This window comes from Xiphophorus hellerii, chromosome 9 (genome assembly GCF_003331165.1).
Source record: "Xiphophorus hellerii strain 12219 chromosome 9, Xiphophorus_hellerii-4.1, whole genome shotgun sequence".
NCBI classification, from domain to species: domain Eukaryota; kingdom Metazoa; phylum Chordata; class Actinopteri; order Cyprinodontiformes; family Poeciliidae; genus Xiphophorus; species Xiphophorus hellerii.
The window spans coordinates 18,796,450-18,822,733 of NC_045680.1; the positions used below are offsets into that span (position 1 = coordinate 18,796,450).

The following is a 26,284-nucleotide window of genomic DNA, read 5'->3' on the forward strand; positions in this document are numbered from 1 at the left end:
TGTTGGTATGATGTTCCATTCTTCTTCTTGTGGTATTTATTGACAATTGGCAAACAACTTAATGCATTACCACAACCAAATGGTAAGGAGTGTGGATTCTAATATCTATACAAATAATACCGTGTCCTTCCTTTGTTAAGTAGGTCCTACTTAAGTGAAGTCTTGATTTAAAACAGGTGTGCCATTAATCAGTGAACTCAGGTGTAATTTATCAGGTGATAAATCACTTTTCAGAACAGGCCAGACTGTTTTTTTCTCCCTTATAAATAAACATCTTCATTTAAAACTGCATTTTGTGTTTACTTGTGTTATCTTTGACTAACATTTGAATTGGTCTGATGTTCTGAAATATTTAAGTGTAACAAACATGCAAAATTTAGTATAAATGCTTTTTCACTCCACTGTATTTGTATTGTATATCATTTGTGGCAAACTGTTTTCAAAAACAGCATTTTTTTCCTTGCCTTTCATCCTTAAAGGGACGGATTTGTAGAAAGCACAAGTAATCTGTCAACAGATTGTCCCACTGTTGTCTCTTCACCACTCCAGAATTACCACCACCAACCTCTGAACTGCTTCTCTGATTATTTCTATCATTGTTCAGCCTTTCAGTTTTCTGTCTCACTTTACAATAATATCTTATTTTGTATTAGTCTGTCACATAAATGTATTGAACTTTGTGGTTGCATAGTGACAAAACACAGAAAGGTTGAAGAGGATTAATGCCTTTGCGGTGTCATGTTTATTGAATATGATGTCAGCTACACCTTTCAGAAAAGTTGGTGGATTTCCCACAAAAAATCTGGATTCATTTACTTTTAAATAACTACTCAAATCTGTTCTCTGATCCAGAAAAAATAGATATCAAAGATTTCAAACATACATAGAATGTTGCTTCATATTGATCATCTAAATTAATCCAGATTCTCAGTAAAAAAAAAAAGTCAGAGAAAGAAAAGAGAATGTGCCATTAAATTCGAAAAAGTGAGAGTTGCACAGGCAATGTATCTTAACACAACACAGCAGTCTCACAGAGGCTTGAACCATCCACTGATGACAGCCAGTATGGTGCTTCTCCAAGTTTGCCTCCGGATGCAAAATCTATGATATCCCCGAATAGTCAGACTTTTATTCTAATGCTGCTGTAGAGCCTAAAGATCTTAGTCCTGTTGAAAATATTTGACTGGATCTATTGGCTTCACGTTGGTGTCTATAGATTGTTAAATCCTGAAGTTCTTTGCAACAGCACACTGAAAAGAAGTACAAGTTTCACCTCTTGCGTGACAAAAATGAGCCTGTAAGGCAAATTTTTAATATGGGACATATTTAAATGTCCTATATTAAAAATGGAACATTTAGATTGAAACAGTCATGTTGATAAATGTGTATTGTCCTTAAGTAAATAGAATAAAATGAAAAAATTGCTGAAAAAATCAGCTGTATTATTTGGAAGTTGTGGAATTATATGTTTTTTATGGTTTGAAGTCAAACTGGTTAGGCTCTGATGAGGTTTAGCCTAACCAGGCTTGTTACCATGGTAACAAAAATATCCAAGGGAAGTTGATCTGTAATATTTAAGATACCACATTTTGAAGTTATTTTTGTCTTTCTCAAGTATTATTTTTATAATTGTTTTATTATTATTATTTTTATTATTAGAATTACAGTAAATACTAAAAGTCAAACAATCCGGGTTTTTTTAAGTTGTACAACTGCAAGAGTGGACATTTTATGATTAATTCAATCGCAAAATTTCAGTTTCTTCAATTAAAATATTTTGGTTTATTGTTTAGCACAAAAATATACTCTTAAGGAAATATGTTTATTAACATGAACTCATCTGTGATGCCTCTTCTATCATAATTAGTAGTCCCCATCTCTCATGAACTTTCATGGTAACAAGTGGTAGTATCTAGAATTTGATTTTAAGAGACACTATAACATCTAACGTAGGGAACTCGGGTTTTGAAGAAAGACCACCATCCCTCTTTAGGTACAGCTACACCAGCAATCCATGTATGGAGGGGTAAAAGGCTAATTATAGCAGTACATGACCCCTTTGTAGCAAAGACCTTGTACAGGTCATCAGGAACTCAAAGCTTTTTCCTATCCACATCTCAGTAGGAGGGAGGCGGGCAGCAGTTTAGCAGCTGAATGGACATCTTGATCGGCTGGTGTCCACAGTGGTGTGCCTATTAACAGGAGAAGAATAGCAAGGTGACTGGGTCAAGCAGGACGGACGATAAGAAGAATAAGGCACAAAAGATCATATACTAAAAACCAGACAATTCACATGACATGAAATTGGGTGAGAGTGTGGTGGATCAGTGACTGACTCTGCTTCACTGGAACAAGAAGAATCACTTCTCATGTTTTCATGTTTCTCTGTAATGATGTAGGGGGCTGTTTGGTGATTTGAGTTTTGTAATGCTTCTTTTTGGTTCAAAGGCAGGGAAGGATTACAAATGCTCATCAGCAAAGTCCAGCTGTGGAGTTGTCTTGTTTTCCTCCCAACGACCATCATACGTTTTAAATACATTATAGCAAAGAGCATTGTTTCTGTGATTTCTTAGCTTTCAAGTCTTTTTCACATCTTCGAATATTGATCAAAACGTGTTCTGTAATGGTTTTTCCATTTGATTTCATTCTCTTTAACTGCAATTTAATATGAACAAAGAGGCATGTGGTGCTAAATAGCAAGCTTTTCTGCTTCATCAGTGGTATCTTTGGCCTGCAGCTTCTGCTTGTCTGCCTGCCTAATGCCCAGAATAGGGGGAAGCTTGCTGTGCAATGAGAGCCTCATAATGCCCAGTGATTTCTGAAGTGTCAGATTTAATTCTACATCTTTTATTAATGTTATCCTAAATATCCACATACGTAAATATGGTTATGGGTGTGTCTGTGTGTGTGTTTGATATGCATCTGCTCTTTCTTCCAGGTTGCGCCTTCGTCAAGTTTTCTACACACACTGAGGCTCAGTCTGCAATCGGCGCCCTGCACGGCAGCCAGACCATGCCTGTGAGTACAGCTCGAACAGAGATGCACGGTTCTTTTCAGACATACTCACACAAAACACAAAATTGCTTATAATAGCTACAATACATCTCAGAAGTTTACATATGCTTAGACTTGGCAAGAATGTTTTAATTTTTGTTTATGTTTATTTATTTTAACCACTCTAGACTGTTGATCCAACATTCGTGATATTGGAAAACAAGAATCTGTTTTCCAATATGCACAAAGTTGCATAAGTTTGATGCACAAAGTTAAACTTACTGTGAATGTTCTCTGATCTGCACTATCAAAATTATGACGGTGCATAATTTGAACATGGTGATGCTTGAGAGCTACAGTGTTCTTTAGTTTGAAACTCTCACCATGTGCATGTTTGGTATCATTGGAAATTTTGAGTTTCAACCATCTATTTGTTGACTTAAAGTAAAGTTGAGGAATGTGGAGGGATTTCTTTATTTTCATTGTTCTGTCCTTTCAGGTGCAAAACACAACAAAACATTGTGCCACTAGTTCTTTGTATGAAAATCTAATTTTGACTGCTCCAAAACTACTTATTGCCACAGTGGGCAAATACGTTAATCTTAGCTTTGTTTGACAATAGAACTTATCTCTATAATCCGTTTTGTCTTGTCTGAGGGGGGGGACGCTTCAAATTTCATTCAAGCTGGAAAGTGTCCATTTTAGAGCAAGGGCCATTATCCCTTCATTGTAATCAGACACATTTTTCCAAATATAAACAATAAATGGATATCCCAGTCACAAATCTTCCTCCAAAAATGACTTTATATGATGTAGTTAGTGAGTATCCGACCCAGAGCATTAGCCTTTCCTCTGTGCTCTCGCGACTGTAGCTGTGTTGTGCATGAATACGGTATGCTGCTGCCACTGAATAGAAATCCAGTGTGAGATTACATTTTCTCCAGTGTTCTCTTGCCTTTCTTGTATCTGCCACATGAATCATCCAATGGCACAGGTGCTCATACTCTGAGCAACCAATCTCCACAATAACAATGTTACAGGATTTTGCTAACATTTTAACGTGCTGGGAGTAGTAAGTGTCAATGAACTTACATTGTTTTAACTGCAAACCTCAAGATAGTGACGCTGTTTCTGCCAGCGCTTCCCGTACAGAATGTCAGTCACACTGAAGTTACTCGTCATTGTGTAAAACACAATTAAGCCTCTCCTTGAAGTCTTAATGGAAGTTGAACTATTTTCAAGGGGCAGACATGTTTCCAAGTGTTTGCATCTTAAAAGATGCCTGTTGGATCAGTAAATAAATCCGTATTCAGAGGTTCCACTTTATTAGTGCTGATGTATGAATATATTTGAGCCTAATTGTACAATTTGAAGATTAGAGAAAATCCACAATAAATTTCAACCTGTTCACCCAATTCTTGTTTTAAAAAAAAAAAATATTTCAGCCGTTAGTCACATTTTTATTCCAGCTAGTATCCCTCCTTCCACTAGTATCAAATACATTAATAAAAGTTTAATATTTCTATGACATTCATGCTCACTTTGAGTGTATGTAAACTTCTTGATTCATCTCAAGCCATGCAATTTGAACACATAAAGTTATACGCATACCATCTGCGAACACTGATGCATGCAAAAGTCCTTTGCTCTGTCTCTTTAATTACCAAGGTACTTAAAAAAAAACCCTAAACCTATATCCAGATAAAACTGTTAAGAGTCATGATTGAATTTTGGGTGAGTCATCAATCAGCAGCTCTGCTTGCATAATCTGTGAATAGAAATCCAGTGTGAGATTACATTTGCTCGTTGTGTAAGCACACTGTGTCCTCTAAATTCTCTCTGCATTTGATTTACTGTGAGCACACAAACGCAAAAAAAAAACAAAAAAACACTCTAGCTCTCATTTTCATGTGGCTCGTGTTTAGTCATGGTCCCTATATACCTGATGGTGTCAAAATAAAAGCTACCGGCGCTGCACCCAGAACATGAAAGGAGTTACTCCCCGTGACATTTAGAAGGAGGACGGGGGAGTCACATCTTGTATTATACAGTAGGCTGAAGTACAGTATGCTCTTTTTTTGTCCCGGTCTTACTTTCCTTAGCCTCTCAGAGATCCTGAACTCTTTCGACCCTGTGTCACAGGTGTTGTGTTTCACTGTGTGATTTCATTATTAATGGTTGTAGCGTGTTGGGAACAGAGAAAGTGGAGTGGGGGCTTCCTAGAAGCCAGCTGTGCCATCTTGGCGCAACTTTTGAGTCAATCTAAGTGCAAATGACTGCTAGTCATAAAGAATGCCTCTGAATGTCCATTTTCCATAGATACCCTCCTTCTGTGTTGAGTTTTCAGCCTATCTGTGCTAGCGCTCTGCCCTCGCTCGTCTCTCTTTGGCAGCCTCTTGGGATATTAAGGAATAGACTTGTTTACTCCACCTTTCACCACATTGGCTTCTGAATTATTCATCTAACTATAAGCAGGGTGCTGAAGGAAAGGGAGGGGAGGAAAAATCAGGAGGGCGAGAGAAATGGAGGCAGAGGGAGAATGAGTGAATGGACAGGATTTATACCTCCTGCTCCTGGTAAATTGATTATAGAAATCTGATCAGCATCTCATATCCTGTGGATGGGGGAGGAGAGGGCATAGTTGCCTGCCTCTCTGAGATTAGTAGACCAACGGTGGACTATTATGCCTCAGCAGGACAGCGCAATTCACAGCAATACGTCCATCATTGTAGCAAAGACTCTGTGAAAAGTCAGGGACCACACATCCTATGTGATTGGGACTGCTGAGTCACACACAAAGTATTTATCCACAAGCATAATATTAAAGTTTGTATTGATCTCAACTTTAGATAGGTCTAGAAGCAACTTAAAAAAAAACACCACCACAAAGAAATAAAAAACTACAGATTGTCTGGCTTATTAAAAAGCCGTTTTCTCAATCTTACACACAAAAGACTAATAAAACTGTTCCACTAAACTAAATCGGCTCGATCCGTATGTGTGTGCACTCTGCACTTGCTGCCACTTCAAGGCTATGGCTGATAGCCAGAGTCAAACAGATTAGAATAAATAATGTCCGGCCAATAGTAGCTGTGGCCAAGGTGTAAAAGTGCATTGCATGCTAACGCCGCAACCAGACATGGCAGGTTTATAGATCAGCTGCCAGTCCCGAAAAGCATGAGCATAGGCTCCTTAGAGTTTATGAGTGTGCACAAATTCACACAAATGTGTATGTGGATCTTTGCATACATAAATGTGCGCAAACAGAAGTGCTGCCATCTCCTCACCAGGGTCAAACATTCCCTGACTGATCTTATTTCCCAGCTCTAAGGACTTGAGCAGAATACATTGTGCTTTTCATTTAGAAGGACGTGGGTGTAATGTGCGTTCTCTGTGTTTGTTGGAGGAAAAATGCTTCTGGTCTGTGTCCATGCAGTGCCTTGGATTTATGCCCTTTGAACTTTTTTTGTATTTTGTCATGTCAACACCAACCTTAGGGGTTTCCGTGGGATTTGTGCTAAAAACTACCATACATTAGCATACATTTATGAAATAAAGGTGCAGAGTGCACTGAACTTCAGTCTCACTGTAAAATTGTTGCACAACCACTGAAAATAGAGAAGCAACGGTCATCCGTGACTGGAGCCTCTGACAATGGGACTTTTTGAAATCAGATCACAGAGTAAAGCTTTTTGGGAATACCTTCGCAAAGATGTGAAGTAATGCACAGGTGTGAAAGTGCACATATGTAGACTACACAAGGTCAAAGTACATGTGTGTGTCAACAACATGCTAAAATCCCTGCACTCCTGGCGTGACCACTACAGCACATTCAAGGTGCTTTGGCGGTCTTGTCCAAACAGTAATGCAGTGTCGTCTAAAGGTCTAACTTTTCCACAATCAGCATCCCAAAGTACCATCAGCTTCCAGACAGAGGCATCATCCTTGGATTTTATTTTTGAATTCACCACTTTACGATTATACACAACTCTGTATTCTTCTGTCACATGCAATCCCAGTGAAGTAATTTCTAGGTTGTGTTTTAACTTGACAAATGGTGAAAAATTTCAAGGGTTATAAATACTTTCCTAAAGTGCTTTTCAAAAGTGCTCTCATGGATGGAGACTTAGTCATTGATACCTAGCAAAATGATAAAAAAAAAGAGTTGTAATAGTAATAAAATCTTTCTTGAAATTTAGGAATCAAATCTCATCAGCAGGGTCAGTGTAATCTCTTTCACTGAATCTCCATCCCACCCGACTACTCCATGCTATAAATGGAAATTTCTTCATATTCCAAACCATCCCTTGGCCACCATTAGCTACTGTGTGCACACACTTACAAATTTTCATTCCAGGGTATGAGCAGCTCAATTAAACATTTACGTCCATAGCTGTTGAGTAATTTGCTGAGATTCAGCTAGACTGTGTAAAAAGTAGGTCTCAGGATAGACTTACACAGAGACAGGAAAGGGGGTGATGGTATGGGTCAAGCCCACCGAGCCATGTTCGTTTTTATTTTTTTATTTTTTTTACTCTATATCCATGTCGTATGAATTCCAGGCTTTTATAGCTGGCACAAGCACAGGATGATAAAAGGGTGATCTCACAACAAAAGAAAACAAATAAGGTGAGACTAGTTTAGCAGAGAGAACTGGGTGATTGAGAATGAAGAGAAGAAGACGAGTTAAAAGAAATCATCTGATGGGATTCCCTTGAATCTTCTTTATTACAGAGAAAACACATTTAATATTCTGTAAAATTGGCAGTTTGATCAAGCTCAGTATTTAATTGCTTTTAATGATAATATAGCAAAAGTACAAAACCAAAATCAAGCATCTATAATTCCAACAAATTATAGATGTTTTTGCTGCCAATTGTTGATATTTTCCATCTATATTTTAAAACTAAGCTTGAACAAGTCTGTCAGTAATATTTCTACCTTTTCCATTTGAGGTGCGTTATGTGGTAACTGAGTCACAAACTGCAAAGACAATTTGTATTCATGCCTTCTGTGTCCTCAGCATTTGCTTTCACCTCTAGTGCAGATGGGAGTAAAAATTCTATCATAGTAACATGCCTTCACACACAAAAAAAAAGAAAAATGTAAAAATTTGCTTTTATGAGGAAGAAAAACTAAAAGAGTTTTATGTAATCAGAGATAGAAATGGTTCCATCAGTTACTTTGTCCAGGAAAGAGACACAGTTAAACACTGAAGCACTCAGCTAAGAGTACTTTCTATAGAAGAAAGAGCCAACAGAAGACGTGGTACTAACCCAGCTCTATTTTTTTTTCTTAGCACAAATGCTTGCATGCATGTGTTTAAAAGTAATGCAATTCATACACAAAAATGAACCTTAATCTTCCTCACTCTCATAAAATTGTGACGCTTGGAAAGGCACCAAAAAATAGTTGTTGGCAATTAGATGATTGCTGAAGAGCCCGTCTTTCCTTTTGGTTCAGAAAAAGTCTCTGTAGTGCCTTTTTATTCTCCCTGTTTAACTCCCCTTCCTTCAGTGGCTCTCAAGGCAGCTGGGAGCCGCCCAGCAGGGGGATTCTGCTCACACTTGGAAGCTTAAAAATTTAATGAGACTTTCACTTCACACTCCATCCTCTTCTCTTTATAGCGATGGAGATTCTGCACGCTGATACCCTGACAGGCTTAAATGGAAAAACCTCGGAGATAAACAAATGTGGCAATGGATGCTTGGCCAACAAGCTCCGGGATTCAGGTGTCCCGAGGAGAGCCAGTGGGAGGCACAGCTTCAGTGTCCTCGGCTCCTAATGGAAAAGATTTGCAAAAAGAAAAATGCTACGAGAGAATGTCACACCATGCTAATATATAACCAGATATGTCAGTTGACAAGAAACCTTGTTTTTTTATTATTCAGGGAGGAACATCCTTGTCTTGTTGTGTTTATAGAATAGACTTGACTGCACAGATTCCAACTTAATCTGTTTAGATTATGCATCTCGCTTTTCTCTTGGAAAGGTACATCATCAACATGCAGTTCACATTACCAAAAGAGTGACAATAATTTTAACTGTAAGAGAGATTTCTAATATTCAACCTGTGGTAGTGCTTTCAGGCCATACACTGATCACATGCTTTTATCTTGTATTAGTTAAACCTGATAATTAGGGTAATGATCCATATGTAATTTAAAGGGATAGTTTTGGATTTTTGATGTTTGATTCTTCAAAATGGCTTTCAGCAGGTTATAGATCATCTGCAATGGATACATCTCCGGGTGCATTAATCTAGTATAGATTAATTGGAGGCCAAAGGTAGTAAGTACGGGCCAACACCAAAGCAGACATCTACCATGTTAAAACAACACCAAGTTCAAAACAATCAAATTGATAGCATTGGTATTTGCACAGAAGCCGGATTACTTACAAGGACAATAATACATCACCAATATTCATACTCTCTGAAACGTACGGAGGACAGAGCATGCAAAGCATTTCTAGTCATAGTGTCTGAATGATATAATGACACTAATATTAAGTAAGTGCTATTTTAATGTTTGTTTTTTTCTTCTTACTAATCAGATAGCGAGACAATGTACAGGATTGTATATCCGGTTCAATTCAATTTATGACTAGAGTTCTGATTCACAACAAATTTCATCTTTAGGTATTGTTCGAGGTAGACATATTCTTTTCATATTCAGTATTTAGAAGGGACAGAAGGAGAAGTTGTGAATGATGACGTCAATTTTACGCTGTGCTTTAGAATGGTAGTCCACCTGTAGTTTGCCAATGGCAGCGTAGGAAGTGAACAAAGTCATTCAAGCGAATTAATTTCTAGGAAGTTTCCTAATCCTGAGCATTTTCTGTTAAGCTTCCATAGCATCAACATGGTGCATTACATACATCACGGCTGTGGACAAAATTGGATAAAATCTAAAACTTGAACAGAATCCACGCCTCCCGAAAGCAATTGTTTCTCAATAGCCAATGGTCCAGACCCTCTGGACAAAGCAAAGCGTAGAAGGAGGGGCAGGTTTTTCCCAGGCTAACACTAAAGCCAATGACTGTTTATATGGGAAGTGAAGGTTGGAGGCAGAGCACAGACAATGGAAACACATTCTGTGAAATTGTGTATGAAGCTAGTAAGCAGTATTATAGAGGTTTTTAAAACCAATTTGATAAATTTTTAACAATGTGTTCTTTTGCTATTAGATCCTTACTTTGGTCATAAACTCTTTACATTTTCTTTTCTTGATCTCTGTTTCACTAAGGAAGTTCAAAAGGGAGGCATGAACTCTTGCCTGATTTTTTTCATGGTAAATAATCAGCAGTTTCATTATAAATAACCAACCTGGGTTTTAAAAATTCATGAAATACGATTCACATTAACCACTATGACATTTTATTTTTTTAGATTGGAGTTATTTTATCATGCTAGAAATCTGCTTTGATCGTGGCCCCTTCTTAGACCAGCCATTACATTCATTCTCAAAGTCCACCTAATCTGAATGCATCATTAATGAAGATGCAAAGAGAGTGATAAGATATGCTAACTGGTAATAACCTTTACCAGAATCTCACTTGAGCAATCCTGAACTATCCTTTTAAAGTTTGAGAAGGATACGATTAACATACAGTTCACATTACCAGCAGGGTAATAACATTTTTAAGTGTGAGACAGCGTTAAAATATTTAATATGTTATAGTATATCTCATTATTACTCTAGTCATGCACAGCTCCGTTCTGTACTTTTCCAAATGCTGTGGAAGCTGGATCAATAAAGGTATAACTTAAACCTGCACAAACTTGACATAGCACATCGTGCTGGTAACACATGCTTATTTAATAAGTCTTCTGAGTTAAATCATTTTGTTTTGAATGTCACTTTGTAATATATATATATATATATATATATATATATATATGTATATATATATATATATATATATATATATATATGTAAAAGTGACATACTATTTCATTCAGTAAGTCATTCAGCTAAATAGACAATCAGTCATTTAGTCAGAGAGCCAACTAATCAACTGGCCATACACCTGCAGTCTTTCAAGCCTGTGATTCAGCAGAGCAAGCCTGGAGGAGGGCGATGGGAGGGAGGAAATATTGAGCAAAGTGGGGAGAAAAGAGAGAAGAAGAGCATAAAATCTATAAGCTACAGTCGAAAGGTCCAGTGCCTGTCTTTGGGTATCTTTTGCTCTCTCTGGATGTCTTTATTAGCTGGAGACCTTAGTGTGATAGAAAAACCACAGACGGGAAAATTAAAAACATCATGAATGTGGTGTTAATAATACCTGACATTATGGATACCATTTGGAACGACATGTTTGTCCATCATTGCTGTACTCCATCCATTCCCAAATACCCACAGTTTAGTTCCGGCATATCAGCGGCCAACCGCTGTTATTGACAGTCTTGCATCAATTTCATGGGGCTTCTTATCATGCTTGACACACAACCTTTCTAAACTGTCAGAACAGAGTAATATTATGGCCTTTTATGTGGATCAATTGGCCAGTTTGGGGTGTAGAGGGCAGGAAGAAGGCGGAGTACACAAAAGGTCAACCATGGCTCTCAATCATTTGAAGATTATTAATGAAGGATGAAGTTTGCTAATGAATGCATAGCTGGAGCCACTGACAGGAAGGGAAGAAGGAATAAAAACATCACAGGATAGAAAAGAGTTCCCTTAAAACAAAAGATTTCATTTGAAAATTGCATACAGATGTGTAGAAACAATTGACCGCTATAGTAGACATAACAGATCCTGGTGCCTTTAGTGATAATTGCACTTCAGTTTTTAGGGTAAAGTACCAATCAAGTGTTTGCACAGAGTTACCATTGGCTTGAATATCATGTTATTTTGAGCCTTTAAGGATGGATTTGTAAAAGCATTTTCCAGTTTGGTAAATGCTGGTAATGTGACACTACTACTTGGTAGTGCTGGAAATACTTGGACTGATTGCTTTTCTTTTTACGGTTTGAGTCAGAAAGTCAAAAGTTGAACACTGTTTGGTGCTCCAGCAGCACAACGATTCCAAACAAACATCAAAATTGGTTTTGGAATGAAATGAGAGTAAACATTAAGCTTCAAAAGTGTTCCTACTCTCAACTCTACCAAAATCTAAAATATGTCATTTGACCTTATGACTACAGTTGTGTTTTTATTTTTGTTAAACATTCAAAGATTAACTTGGTGGAGTGCTTTGGAGTCCTGTCCATCTTACATAACCTGAAAACACTTCTCCTTTAACCCAGGAACTTATGGCTTAGCATTCTCCTTTGGGATTTTCTTTCTTCTCCATCAATTTTTGAAGTAGCAAAGTAACCGCAGATAATCCCACCAACACCATCATTGTAGAAGCCTAAATTCAGTTTTAGTTCATTCAGACCTTTAGGATAAATTAAGTTTATATTTACTATGATAATTTGTTTATTAGGATAAAAATTATTGCCAGTTAAAACTCTCATGCATACAAATTTGTTATATTAGATTATACTAAGGTCCTCTAGTAGATTTGGATATGTAATTGCAGTTAAGTATTTTAGGGTGTGGCTAGATAGTGAGTTGTGCAGTTGGAGTGGATCCACACAGGTTTTTTTTTTTACCTCTTTCATCTTATTCTTTAATCTATTTGTAGATAAGCAACATTTGTATCATTTTTATTTTTGAAGTAAACCGTTTAACTTTATCAAGAGGATCCAGTCTGGGTTGTTTTTGTCGTTTCATCATCCAGTGGACCGAAGGGGAAATACGGAGAGCGTCAGGCTTATGGCTTCATTAAGTAGGAACCGACAATCATGTTTGAGTATTGGTATCTTTTTTTTTAAATGCTGTGTTAAGTTATAGCAGGACATAACAGGACATACACCCTCAAAAATGTTTCACACTTGTCTCTTCAGTTCATAGAATATTTCCCCAAAAGTCATAAAGATCAGCAAGGTGTTTTAGAGAAATGTAAGAAAAGCCTCTGTGTTCTGTTTGGTCAGCAGTGGTTTTTTACTCTATGTGTACGACAAATGTCATGTCTGAATGTGGCTCATGAAAACCGTATTTAATTAAATAGTCAATTAAAAGTTTATTATCTCGGAGTTGTAAATTGTATGATTGTTACATTAAAAAGAAAATCAGTTCAGTTGAATCATTAAAGGCACAAAATTATCCATTGATCCCTGTAGATCAGAAGTTGTGCCGTTTTGTGTAAGAGGAATAGAAAGTTGAGTCAAATTGAAATTTTGTGTTAACCAGACTGCAGCTGCTTTGCTTCAAGTGATTTTATGATGGAATGAAATGAGGCTTCCCGTTTTCTCATCTGCTTACAGAGCTGTTCATTCAATAAGCACACTGTATTTCTACTCATATTTCATAGTTCCATGCTCTTGTATGTCAGATAAAACCAAAAAGAAACCTCTGTGGTAATAAAAATGAGCAGTGATGTTGCAACTAAGACTTCCTTCACTAACAACGGAGAAGAAGAAGAAGAAGATGAGCAAATTGATGTTAATATTGGTTGTTGCTGCTAATAAACATGAAAGCCTAAAACATTTCAAGTAAGAATGACATTACAGTTGCTTTTCATTTCAGTACTTTGAAGCTGTTTCTACAATTACCAGACATATAAAACTGGTTGAAAATACAGTGCAATACAGACTGTTTTGTTTTGGTTTTTTCTTGGCTGTGTCAAGTATTGTGGGAGGTATTTTCAGAAAAGCCCCTCATTCTTTTTTCCCTCTTCATTTCTTTCCTTCAGGGCGCTTCTTCCAGCTTGGTGGTCAAGTTTGCCGACACAGACAAGGAGCGCACCATCAGACGTATGCAGCAAATGGTGGGGCAGTTTGGCATCTTTAATCCTGCCATCGCCCTTCCCTTTAGCACCTACAGCTCTTACGCACATGCGGTGAGTTGGAAAAAGCACGATACACAGAAATATCAAATTTAGAGAAAACCAGAGTGCAGTCGTCATAAACTATTGTAATACCAGATGTAGTTTAACGTGTAAATAATGTGGCAAAACAGACAGTGTTCTCAGTGTCTTGCAATATTTGCTTTGTAACAGCAGAAAACTTGGTCACTGTTTTATTTCATTATTAAACATGGTCATTTACAAAAGATAGTATTGAATATGTGAAACAAATGGCTTCTATTGTGACACTGTTGACTGTTATTTAAGAAGGACAAAACATGAGCTGTCAGATGATGTGTTGATTTAATTGTTGCTGCACTATCTCCTTTTGTTTAATTTTCATGGGTCCGGGAAATAAAAAAGGAGACGAGAAAGGAATAAGACCACTTTATATAACACTCATTTAATCTTTAGTGCTGTCACTTTGATAATTTACAATATGTGTTTATCGACATATTCCTTTAGTGTTTGAAGGGTAAACAATATAATATTGGCTTGCATTGCTAATATTAGTTGGCATCAAAAGAAATAAGGAAAATGCAACCTTCAACTGGAACACGCTCCACATTGGTGTGATGCAATTCCCAGCTATGAATTACGTCGTTGTAGACGGAAGCAGAGTTTGCGCCATTAACCAGCCTTATCCTGGTTGATGAATTAAGAACAGTGCCATACTACATTTCTTTTGAAATAAACGTAACAGAAGAGTTTTCAATTTTTACTTAACTTTTTGAAGTTTACCAGATTGCTAGCAGCAAGACTCCTATTTTAAAGGAGTATTATTATGCAGTGACTATTGTTTTTAGATGCTTTTCAGAATGAGAAAGACAAAAGTACATGCCATTTAGGTAAGGCAATTTATGTTGCCATAAGTCAGGCCATGGCACAGTTGGAGACTATAGGTAGTTATATCTAGTGACGTTAAGTAAATTAATAACACTAACTTTAACTTGTTACTCAATGAAACAATTAATTAAATAGATTATTTTTTTGGAAGTATTCATAATTAAAATGTATCAAATATACATTATTTTCTGTGAAAAAGCAAAGTTGTGTATGCTCACAAACACTTTGAATGGAAGTTGTGCCTCATCTCATGATTGTATACCTGGTTATCTTTGGCAAATATTACAAGCTCTTTTCCCCTACTTAAACACAAAAGCTTTTCGTTTAAACTGTTTTACATGAAAACATTCATACAGGCACAGCAGCGTGCACATACAGCACCTATTAAACCTGCACTCCATATGCTCTGAAAGTCTATCAGGTACAATTTGAATACCCAGCATTTACAGCGTCATCCATTTATCTGCTACCTCAATTTCTACCTGACATTATTACATTTAGAGCTACTGAGATCCAAATATGTCCCAGTTCCTTTCTTTCTTTTGAAACCAAGATACGCTCTCTATTTTTGATTTAAGGCTTATCGCACGGTGGGATGACAATTTGCATCCCATTTAAATGTGAACATGTAAAGAGGTGCTCATTGTCTAGTCATCATTAAATAGGTGATAAGTTCATTGATGTTATTTAATGAGTTGAAATGATGGGCTTTGATTAATGTCAATTTTAATACTGCTATCATTGTTACGTTTAAATGTTTACAATTACAAACACACAGTCACAAAAGTAAAGATTGTTTTAAATTTTAGAAAAACTCTTTAATGTAATTATGTTAATTTGACTTACTGAAATAGTTACACTAGTATTACATTTGAATCAGAATAAAATATAAATGTTACTGAGTAAACTACCCAATATGACTAACTAGTTCCAACTCTGCAAAATTTCACTTTACACCAGTGACATAGATTTTTGTCTTTGTGATTCTAGCAGTAATCCATTTTATTAAACTTTGTTACAGAAATTCTCACAGATTTCCTTCTCTTTGCGGCAGTGCCATTACGCCCAGACCTCCGATAGGCTCAGCATGTCGGCATGTGCACCTTTAGTTAGCCATACCCTCCAACCTCTTCATCAGCTCTCCCCTGCCCTCCTGCCACTTCGCCCCCACCCCCTCAAGGCGTGACATTATACACACACAGCAGACCGCCGCACTTTGATGAGTTCAGACAGCCTATGAACCCCTCTACATGCCCCTCCACCCATACATTGCCTTTCCCTGCCCCCTCTTTCCAGGCCCACAATATGCTGTGGGCTCACCCTGAATATTCCACAGGCAACTTATCTGTACACAAACTTTCTTCTTTCCTGCTGAAGAGAAGCGCATGTGGAGAGACCCCCCACTCTCACAGCTTACACGCATACACCTGCAGACTGCCTGCTTGAAGGACAGTGAAATGAATTTAAGAAAAGCTTTCCATCCTGCACTGAGATAAAGAAGCATGGCATCTGTGAGGAGACACTGCATAAATGCAGAAAATAATACATGCATTGCACAGAATACACTTTCTGGAATGTAGTGGTATGAATTAATGTTTCTCATCATCTATCTGAATATATATATATATATGAGCAGTATCAAAATGTCAGTATTAATTGTTGATGTTAGTGATGTCTTGGGGGCCTATCCATTTCCCTCATTTTCATATCACAGCCGTGGGACCCACTGTGAAATGTGCAAATTGACCATCCTGGAGTAATTGCGAGGGCATCTCTTGTGCACTCTCCACTAAAACTCCCACCTTCATTACCATTCATGAAATGCAGCCCTTTCCCGGGAAATGTGGAGAAATGCAAATGTTTAAGGGGCGATGGAGGCCGTGGCGGTCTGCAGGGAGACCATTGTGCACCGCTCTGGTTGGCCATGACTTTTATTTACTGTGGCAGAGACCCGTGTCGGCTCATAGAGATGCACACAAGAGCATACACACTTGCGCACACTGGGCAGTGAGTTCGCCCACCAACAACCCTCACCCACCCCCAGCCTCTCTCTCTTTCTCTCTTTCTCTGATACATTCATATAATATGACAAAGAGCAGAACGGAGCTCGGAAATTGAGTTCGGAGCAGAAGACACAAGGGCATGAGGGATACATCGGCATCACAGGGAGAATTGGTTACCATTACATTCAAAACAGAAAATGTGGATATGTAACGGTCACTTTTGTATTATGGGTGTGAATAAAGGAGACCCAAACGTAAGGAATCCACCAAAACACAGAAAGTTGCTGCAGAAACATTTGGCGAGAAGGAGTCTTTGGAGATAAACTCAACCCAACTTTTAGCTATGGATTTTCAGTAAAGTCATTTCATCTGTGTTACTGTGCATATTTAATGAATCAAAACACTGGTCTGCTTGTTATGTAACAGAGAAATAGCCTTAATTTAAAAAAAACAAAAAAAACTTGTGCATTGATTTTGTATATGTGAGACTCATTCGAGCTGGATGCACACCCATGCTGTGGAGTCTTGATTTCCCCTGCAGCCAGAGTGCGCTGAAGTGATACGATTAATGTTTCTTTGCTGCAAGATAAACTACACATATTACCCCAAGACGAAAATCCTGCAGTGACAGAAAAAGGACTTTATCTCCAAAGACACACAACATGCTCGCCTACTCTCCATACACACTGGCCAAGAGAAGACGAGGTAGGGAAGCATAGGATACAGACACGGGGAAAGATGGTATATATAGCTATAACCAGTGAATACAGTAAATGGTAAAATTCAAAGAGCTACCTCTCCACTACAGCAGTGGATAGGATTATAGAGTTGAGCTGACAGCCAGTAAATTGGATTTTAGTCAAACCAGGAGGGGGAGGAGGGAAGGATGGAGGCTCTGAACACAAATTGAGGAGGGGTACAACACTGACAACATGTGCCAAAAGTGAGAAATGTGCCATTTTTACGACAGGCAGAGACACCGGCGTGCTCTGACAGGAGACAACCTATTTGCAAAAGAAGGCGATTTCAGCCAAAGAAAGCAAGAGAGCGCGAATCCATGTTTCAATCCCGAGTTGGTGTTGAATGATAATAGCTCTTCCAAGAAACGCAGAGTTCAGGTCTTAAAGCAACCACTTATTAGCTTTTTTTTGTTTTTCCCTTTCTGAGATGCAAACACATTTGAACACTCTTTTTCCCCCTTATCCTCTGAGATGGTTTCAGCCAGACATTTCAGCTCTGCATGACTACAAAGTGTGTCACAGGGCAAAACAAGAAGAAGAAAAAAAGAAAATGAAACAAGTGAGATGTTTAATATTTAAATGCATCATGAGCGCCTCCCTGAAAACATACATTAGGCAAAATGAGACAAACAAGAAGAGAGAAGGAATGGTTGGAATTGGTGCTAATAGTGACAGTGAGCGTGGGTGGATGAGAGGGAGGAGGAAGACGGCTGTAAGCTCACATTAGGAAACATCTCCCCCTGTCGGAGGCTTCTGCGTTCAAACTGCCACGCTGTGCGGGGGAGAGAAATGATGGCCACAAATTACAGCATCATTTGGCTGTACTGTAAACTGCCCACACGCATGCACATGCCAGGCTGTGTGAGTGTGACCTGATTTTTCTGCATTATGCATGTGAGGGGCCAGCCGTTGCACGTGAGTGAATGCATGTGCGCTTCTTACGGAGCGCATCAGAAATGAGAAAACTATTGAGAAATGCAGCCTGCTGGCTCGGTGGTAACAAATGTGGCCCTTGAGTTCACCTCTGTGACCCACTGTCTCCTTGACACTCTAATTTTTCCAACCTTTTACACCCTCTCTCTACCGCTCCCCTGCTAGCCCTTCTTTGTTTCTGGACCCCCTACGCTTCCCCACCACCCCCCGACACACCACAGCCACTGCGTTTTTTTTCTCTGTCATTGGCTGGTTGGGCTGTAAGGGGTCACATGTGACAGCACTAAGAGTCGGCGAGTCACAGAGCAGCACTACGGAGATAATTGCCATGTGATAAAGAGGTGATTGCCTGCTAGCACCAGGGGAGAGTAATGCCATCAGGTTGCAATAAAAAAGCAGATGTCTGACACTAACTGAATGCTGCTGGAGCCCAGGCAACTTTCTGTGCTCCTTTTCATCTGGATGCACTCTGTCTTTTTTTTTTTTTTTTTTTTGTCCCCTTGTTTCGGTCTGCCTTTTGAAAGGCAGCTAGAAAAGGTTGTGTGCGATGATGATGAAGACTCCTCAGCTTTGCTCATTCTCTACCAGAGACGGTTTCTATCTACTCGGGGAGTGCATAAATAAATAGGGTGTAGGGGGGAGCTCAGGGGGGTAAGGGGTCTTATGAATATAATGTCTTTGAATTTCAGAGAGAGGAGAAATAAGCATATGAAAAGTATAACGGAGTGACTGTGTTTCCCTCGGTCGGCATAGCTGCTCTTTGATTATTTATTTCTTTTTCTTGAAGTCAGATTGTGTTAACCGCTGCATTCCAACATAATTACATGCTTGAGTTTCCAATTTGCTGGATTTTATTTTGGAACAAAGCAACAATTAATGTGAGAGGTTTTTTTTTTTTTATCCATGACAATCTGACAGATGGCATTACGGGCCACATTATCTAAGACATTTGGAGCTGGGAGAGAGGATGGTATTCTGGTCATGCTAGTATTTATTCCCACTGCGATTATTACTCCATGCAGACTAAGACTAAAAAGGCTGCTGGCTGACTAGGGGCAGATTGTTTTTTCTTGAATAACCACCTGGGCATGTATATACATTTGACCAAAATTGTAGTTTTTTTTTACAAAAAAAAAAACAAGAAAAGAGATTTTAATGATGTTTTTGTAGAAGCTGTTCTCATTTTTTTGTGGCATTTTCATTTGGCTTTAAAAAACAGATTTCAGAAATTAAAGCTCTGGATTAAATAACCTGTACTTTACTTACATGCAGAGCTCCTCCAGACTAGCAGCAATTAGCAAACACCTGGGAAACTGTGCATCTGATGAGCTCATCATATTAACTGCTTCTCAGTCCAACGCTCCTAATAATGGTTGTAAACGGCATAGTGGGAAGCATTGTTATGATGGAGTCAAATTTCATGGAGTCGAATTGTGAAGTCAAATTTCTTTCAGACTATGTTTGATATATATAGCATTTTCATAGTGATTGAAGCTAACAGGATTACTTGATTATGATAGCTATGTAATGACACTATATGTGCCTGGAAAATACATAATACCACCTCTTAAAAAATCTCTATTTTTTAATGTGGGTTTACTCAGTTCAAGTTTAAAAGGTCTCAGTAATTTCAAGCAAAAGATGATTGAAGTTTCCACTGTCATTAATAACACTCCAGTTTAACTTTGTGCACAGTCTTGTTTTCTTAAACTGAGTAGCAAAACAAAGGTTCACAAAATCCCCATTGACCAGACAAGGAAATGGAAAATTGAGAACTAATTCTGGATACAACTAACACCATTTTCTCTATTTATTTATTCATCTGAGCAACGACGAGGCCCCATTTCTTGAGACCACCCTGAGCAGATATCGCCACATCAGCTACATCAAAAATCACAGGTGCCTAAAGTAAACAGAGTCACAAAAATGGAGCTGTGTTTTTGCCATTTTGTACTAAAATCTGGTACAAAACTATAATCTACAGATAGATTTGCGTTGACTGTTTGTGCAGCTTTCTATAATGTTATATACTAAAAGGGAAATGCGGGAAGACTTTAATCATCAGGTAAATTTGCAGTTACCGCAAATGGTTAGTGTTTGAGTTAGCAGTCATCTCAGTGAGAAACATTGATATGTTTTAACATTGCGAGATCTTGTTCCACCCCTCAACCTTGGTGTGCCACAGTTTCAGGATCATAGGTTTAGCATATGGTATCTTTACCATTTTGTGCCCAGGTTTTTGAATTTCAGAGAGAGGAGAAATAAGCATGTGGAACAAAATTGTGACAAAATAGAAACGGGAACATAAAATGGCTCAAATCACAAATCATCATTGGACCTTTCTGTTTACTTATTTGGTAGAGCATAATTATTTTTGTGATTTAACCATATATATTTCAGTTTTAGTCTCTAAAATGTCCAACTTGTCTTTTTGTAGAAAGGAATTATTCACATTTTTCACATTGATAAAATATGCAAATGACCACAGGCATTAATGAACTGTTTCGAGGCATGTGGCTAACGGATGAGGCTCCAACAATGGGCTTTCTACAACAGGATAACCACTTTAAGGTTACCTGACAGGGGCACTCAGGGAAAAATAATTGGCTTTTCCGTCGCCAGGTCCACATGCAAATACAACCAGAGAGCCGTTCTGTACCTTTACTGCCATCATTAGCATCAGTGCAAGTGGCAGCGCAGTTTGATTTCTGCCCGCGCGAAGCGATCTCAGGCCACAGCTATCAGCAGCTCCCCTGACACATACAAGCCATGCAGTATTAAACAGATGCAGAGACATGGGGCAAGAGGTTGGACCTGCTGTGTTTGTATTCCTATACCACACAAGTCCGCATGCCTGATGGGCAGCTACATGGCCTGCAAAAGATTATTGATTCCCCAGATAAAACCAGTGGTTCACCAGCTGCAAAAGCCATTGTACAGTGATGGATTTTATTTTTTCTAAATTAGGCATTCAGAGGGTGGTTTTTGCACCAGGAGAATTTAAGCAGAGTGCGGTGGCTCAAATAGTCTCGATCACTCTTCATGCATGTGGTGTGTGTGTGTATGTGTGTGTGTCTTTGTTAGCGAGCGCGGTTCAAGGCAGCGGTGCATGTGAGCATGTCCTATGCATATGAATAAACACTCCTTGGGCTGCATTTGATGGAAAATGGTTTCGGCTCTCACTTCTCAGTTCATGCTAAGCAAAAATGCAGAGGGAGTGAAAGGCTATTGATTGTATCTCTTTGCGGGATTGTCCAGCAAGAGAAAATAGACATTTACTCACTGAAGGTGTTGTATTACTAACATGGTCTCGAATTGAGTCTAGAGCTACTCTTGGTTCAAAAATGTTATTCTAATGTGTCCATTAAGTAGGAGAAGGACATGTGAGGGCATTTTTAGGGAAATTACATTTTTTATGCATTAAACTCTTACTTTGTGTGTGTGTGTTGAAGATTTCTTTGCCTAAGCCATCTAGTTTTTAATGTTTCACATTAAGAACATACAGTGGTTTGCAGAAGTATTCATATACCTTGATGTTTTTCACATTTTGTCATGTTACAACCTCAAGCTTTAGTATATTTCATTTTGACATTTTTAATCCAATACAAAGTAGTGGATAATTGTGAAGTGGGAAAAATGATACATGGTTTCCAAAGTATTTGCAAATAAAACACAAAAAGGCATTATGTTAATACTTTGCAGTGCCACTTGAGCCATGCACCCCAAGATTATGTTTTGATTTCTGATGCAGCGCTAGCTCTATGTTTAGGGTCAATGTCCTAATTAACCTCTGCCCCTAGACCCTAGTCTTTTACAGCCTCCAGTAATATTGATTTGCTGTCTTATCAACTGACATCAGCTCATGTATCCCCGTTGAAACACTGCAAACACACAGCATGATACTGTCACCACCATGCTACAAAGTGGGAATGCTTTGCTTAGAGGAGTATAGAATGTCATTCCTCCACATATAGTAGTTTGGTCAAAATTAACATATACTGTATATATATACAGTATATACAGTACAGACCAAAAGTTTGGACACACCTTCTAATTCAATGGGTTTTCTTTATTTTCATGACTATTTATAAGGCAAGAAATCCCACTTATTAACCTGACAGGGCACACCTATGAAGTGAAAACCATTTCAGGTGACTACCTCTTGAAGCTCATCAAGAAAATGCAGAGTGTGTGCAAAGCAGTAATCACAGCAAAAGGTTGCTACTTTGAAGAAACTAGAATATAAGGGGTATTTTCAGTTGTTTTACACTTTTTTGTTTAGTGCATATTTCCACATGTGTTATTCATAGTTTTGATGCCTTCAGTGTGAATCTACAATGTCAATAGTCATGAAAATAAAGGAAACTCATTGAATTAAAAGGTGTGTCCAAACTTTTGGTCTGTACTGTATATATATATATATATATATATATATATATATATATATATATATATATATATATATATATATATATATATATATATATATATATATATATATACTTAACCCCTCATTACACCTTGTTTGCTGTGTCATTTTCATAGATCCTGTCCAGTATCATGTTCCTGTATTTATACTGAGAAGGAAACACAAGTCGACCGTATTTACATATTAGGTAACTTCTAAAGACAATTGACATTACAGAATATTTTAGGGTATTAAAGTAAAAAGACTTGAATACATGTGGTCACAACACTGTTAAATTTTTTATTTAGAAAAGATTTTAAATGCGGACTTTACTTTTCCATCTACGGTTTTGTTACTTTGTGTTTGTTTTCAAGGAAATACTTTGCAATGTTAAGCTATGTAACAAAATGTAAAAATAAATAATTTAGGGTCTGACTATGTTTGTAAGTCAAACTCATTTGAATTGTGTGTCAATATTAATTCCACTTACCAGAACAGTTTGGGCAGGATCTGATCTTTGACACATTCCTTTGACACTTTTTTTTATTTTTTTATTTGCTTAGTGTTGAATCTTCAAGCCCAAATCTTCACTCTTTATGCAAAATGTGTTTAGAGAAAAGCACTCTTGTTTGAGCACCATGTGCCAAATAAATTATAAAATGAGAGAAGATGTTAAGTGATGACTGAATGTCAAGCTCCAAGTGGTAATCATCACAAATCCATCGGAAAAAATTAAGCATGAGCCCGAGGAAAAGCAGATGAGAGTGGGAGGCAACTGTGGCATTTCTATGCAGCTGAGCAAAGTATTGTGAAGTTTGACAATTATGAGGAAAAAAGGCATTGTAACTCTGCAAACTTTGTCTGTCCCCTGAGCACAGAGATAATGTGCACATGTCAATGCCTTGATTTGTATGAGCCCAACAGACAGCTATTAAATTGTTTCTGCAGCTGGTGACAGGCTTCCTGCTGCGAGGACGGGCACATTCACTAAACATAGGTTGACAGGCTTCTTTTTCTTCTCTTTCTTTTCTTCTGCTCTACTTTCTCTGCACTTCCATGCACTATCCATCCATCAACATCACCACAAATCCCTCCCTCTCGTCTGCCCTTGATATCTTTCACTCTTACTCCCCTTCTTCCAACCTCTCCCGATTCTTCGGCCACTTATTGCATTTTTCATCGCCATCTTTTCCCTCGTCACCTTCTTCTCCCCCATCCTGTCCTCCACCCATCTCTCCGTGTCCGTCTTCTTTAGCTCATGCAGCAGCAGGCAGCCATCATGGCAGCAACCCATGGAGGTTATATCACGCCTAGCGTGGCCTTCCCTGCCACGCAGATCCACCAGATGGGGGCGCTCAACATCAACAGCCTCCCACCCACTCCCATGACCCCGGTGTCGGGTGAGTTTCATCAAACCCTGGGTGAGCACTCAGTTTCATTCCCTTTCTCTATGTGATGGTGTTTCTGTACCACGGTAGCAAGCCAGAGCGTCTTTTAATAATGTCTGTGTTTATGTTGCCGTACGGAGCGTTGGGGTGCGTGTGTGTGTGTGTGTGTAACAAGCTATATCTGCAGCATGGCCTAAAGAAAGGGTGCCTATTTACCGGTAATCCAAAATTATTCCTCTGGAGGAAAAGGGAAAGTGAGACGAGATTTGCATGTTTATGTTGTTTGTGACTGCTGAGATTTAGGGTTACAGTAGAAGCAGCAGAGTAAAGAACATCAATTACTAAATGTACAGATAAGGCATTAATTTCCCCATAGCATTTTGACCTTGTGCTCTGAAGCACTTGTGCATGGTTTGCATGCAGTTGGGTTTGTTTTCCATAACAAACAGCCTCCATGCACATACATTACAGTGGGAAGAAAAGGACTTTGAAACACCTACCCACTGCCGAAGATTTGCTTATTCAGCAGGGTTTCATTTTTCTTTAGAAAAAAAAACAACAAAACTTCAAGATTCTTCACTCACCAAAAGCATAAGCCTAAATAAATTATACAGTATCTGAGTCTTTGTTGTGCTCCACTCTCATACTTTGTCATCTCAGCAGTGTTCAGTTTCTACTGCAAAGTCTTTGGTAACTTTAAAGCTACTTGTCTGAGAGACACAGCCATCAGCAGCACAGAGAGATTTGTTTTAAATGCTCTTTAAAGTCATCGTAGGAATACAGTTTATACAAAACCTGCGTCACTTTATCAAACTATTGTTGAGCTGTGTTTTTTTTATCGGGAAAAATATTTGTGTTCTTTCTCAGCATGTGCTTGTTGGGTCTACCCACTCTCCATTCCCACCTTCAATAAGAATTTGAAGGGGGAAAAAGTAAAGCAGAGGGGGATGAATATGCATTTTGTATTTTTTGTGATGCAAGAAACAGCTTCAACACATTTTAAAAACAAGAACTGGATGCACAAGACTTGGATTTGTTGGTTTTTTTCTTCTGTTCTACACTGGGTGAATACAGGCAGACATACATGCATACATGAAATAATATGTAGGTAACCCTCCCACTGTCCACTCCAACGCAAAGTCTGTGTTTTTGTGACCGTGTGTGCCTGCAGGTACAAAAATATCTTGTTAGAGAGTGACACCAAAAACACAGCAGAAGATAAAAACAATGGGGAGGATCATGAAGAGAAGAGGAAAACATAATAACAAATAGCTAATTAAAATATTAACAAATATTAAATATTTTCAATGTTGAAGATTTAGGTAGTAAATTCCTGTTTTGTTTTTTTTTTGTTGTTTTTTTTCCTGAGTCAAAAACAATGATGTGGTTCTCTGGATCATTATGTTACAGTCTCTTCTGTCCAGGTTTTCAACCACCTTTACCACCTTGTCAAAAAAGGTTCAGAAAAACCTGGCAGCTACAGAAACTCAAACTTGCTATGTACTGGAACCTGCTGGGAGATCACTATCATTGTCCAGTTGTAAAGGATAAAGAAATAAACCCTAGCTCCAAAATGAACACATTTAATCTCCATTGACATATGCAGCTGCCCACCTGGTCTGTGAAGAAAAAAATAGTTTTTGATGTCTACAAATTGTATGTGTAAGGTGTAGTTTACTGAATGACATTTACTTTTATATTTGTGGGTGTGTATGTATATATTTAACTTTTTTTTTATATGCAGTAAAATACTCATACTTCCATGCACTTTTGCAAGGCAAGATTGAATCTGCAATTCATTTAAACATTTGCTCCCAATTATTACATTTAAAAATCATCAGCCAATTTTAAACTCACCCAATTATTAAATTTAAAAATACATCCTTCAAAAAACAAAAAAAAAAGGACTGAGTCAGAGACGTCTCCACCTGAACACAAACAAAAAAATGTGCCTGAAGTGATACTGTGCCAGCAGACACACATGTTGTAGGCAGGCAGAGTATCATTTTCAACTCTAGGTGATGTATGTGGAAAGACGAGACATTTGTCAAATATTCACATTGATGTTTTCAGCGC

At 38.1% G+C, this 26,284-nt stretch overlaps 1 protein-coding gene across 11 annotated transcripts in view; it reads left to right on the forward strand.

Moving 5' to 3' along the window:
* The window catches only part of celf5a (cugbp, Elav-like family member 5a), a 237,618-nt gene that overhangs the window by 188,667 nt on the left and 22,667 nt on the right, over window positions 1–26,284 (forward strand). For 5 of the 11 annotated variants that reach the window (XM_032572040.1, XM_032572037.1, XM_032572038.1 and 2 more), the window contains exons 5-7: window positions 2,939–3,018; window positions 13,738–13,884; window positions 24,076–24,241. In XM_032572040.1, the coding sequence (XP_032427931.1) occupies window positions 2,939–3,018; window positions 13,738–13,884; window positions 24,076–24,241 (393 nt within the window). The remainder of the gene's footprint in view (window positions 1–2,938; window positions 3,019–13,737; window positions 13,885–24,075; window positions 24,242–26,284) is intronic. The other 6 variants (XM_032572045.1, XM_032572043.1, XM_032572044.1 and 3 more) reach the window with 2 other exon arrangements.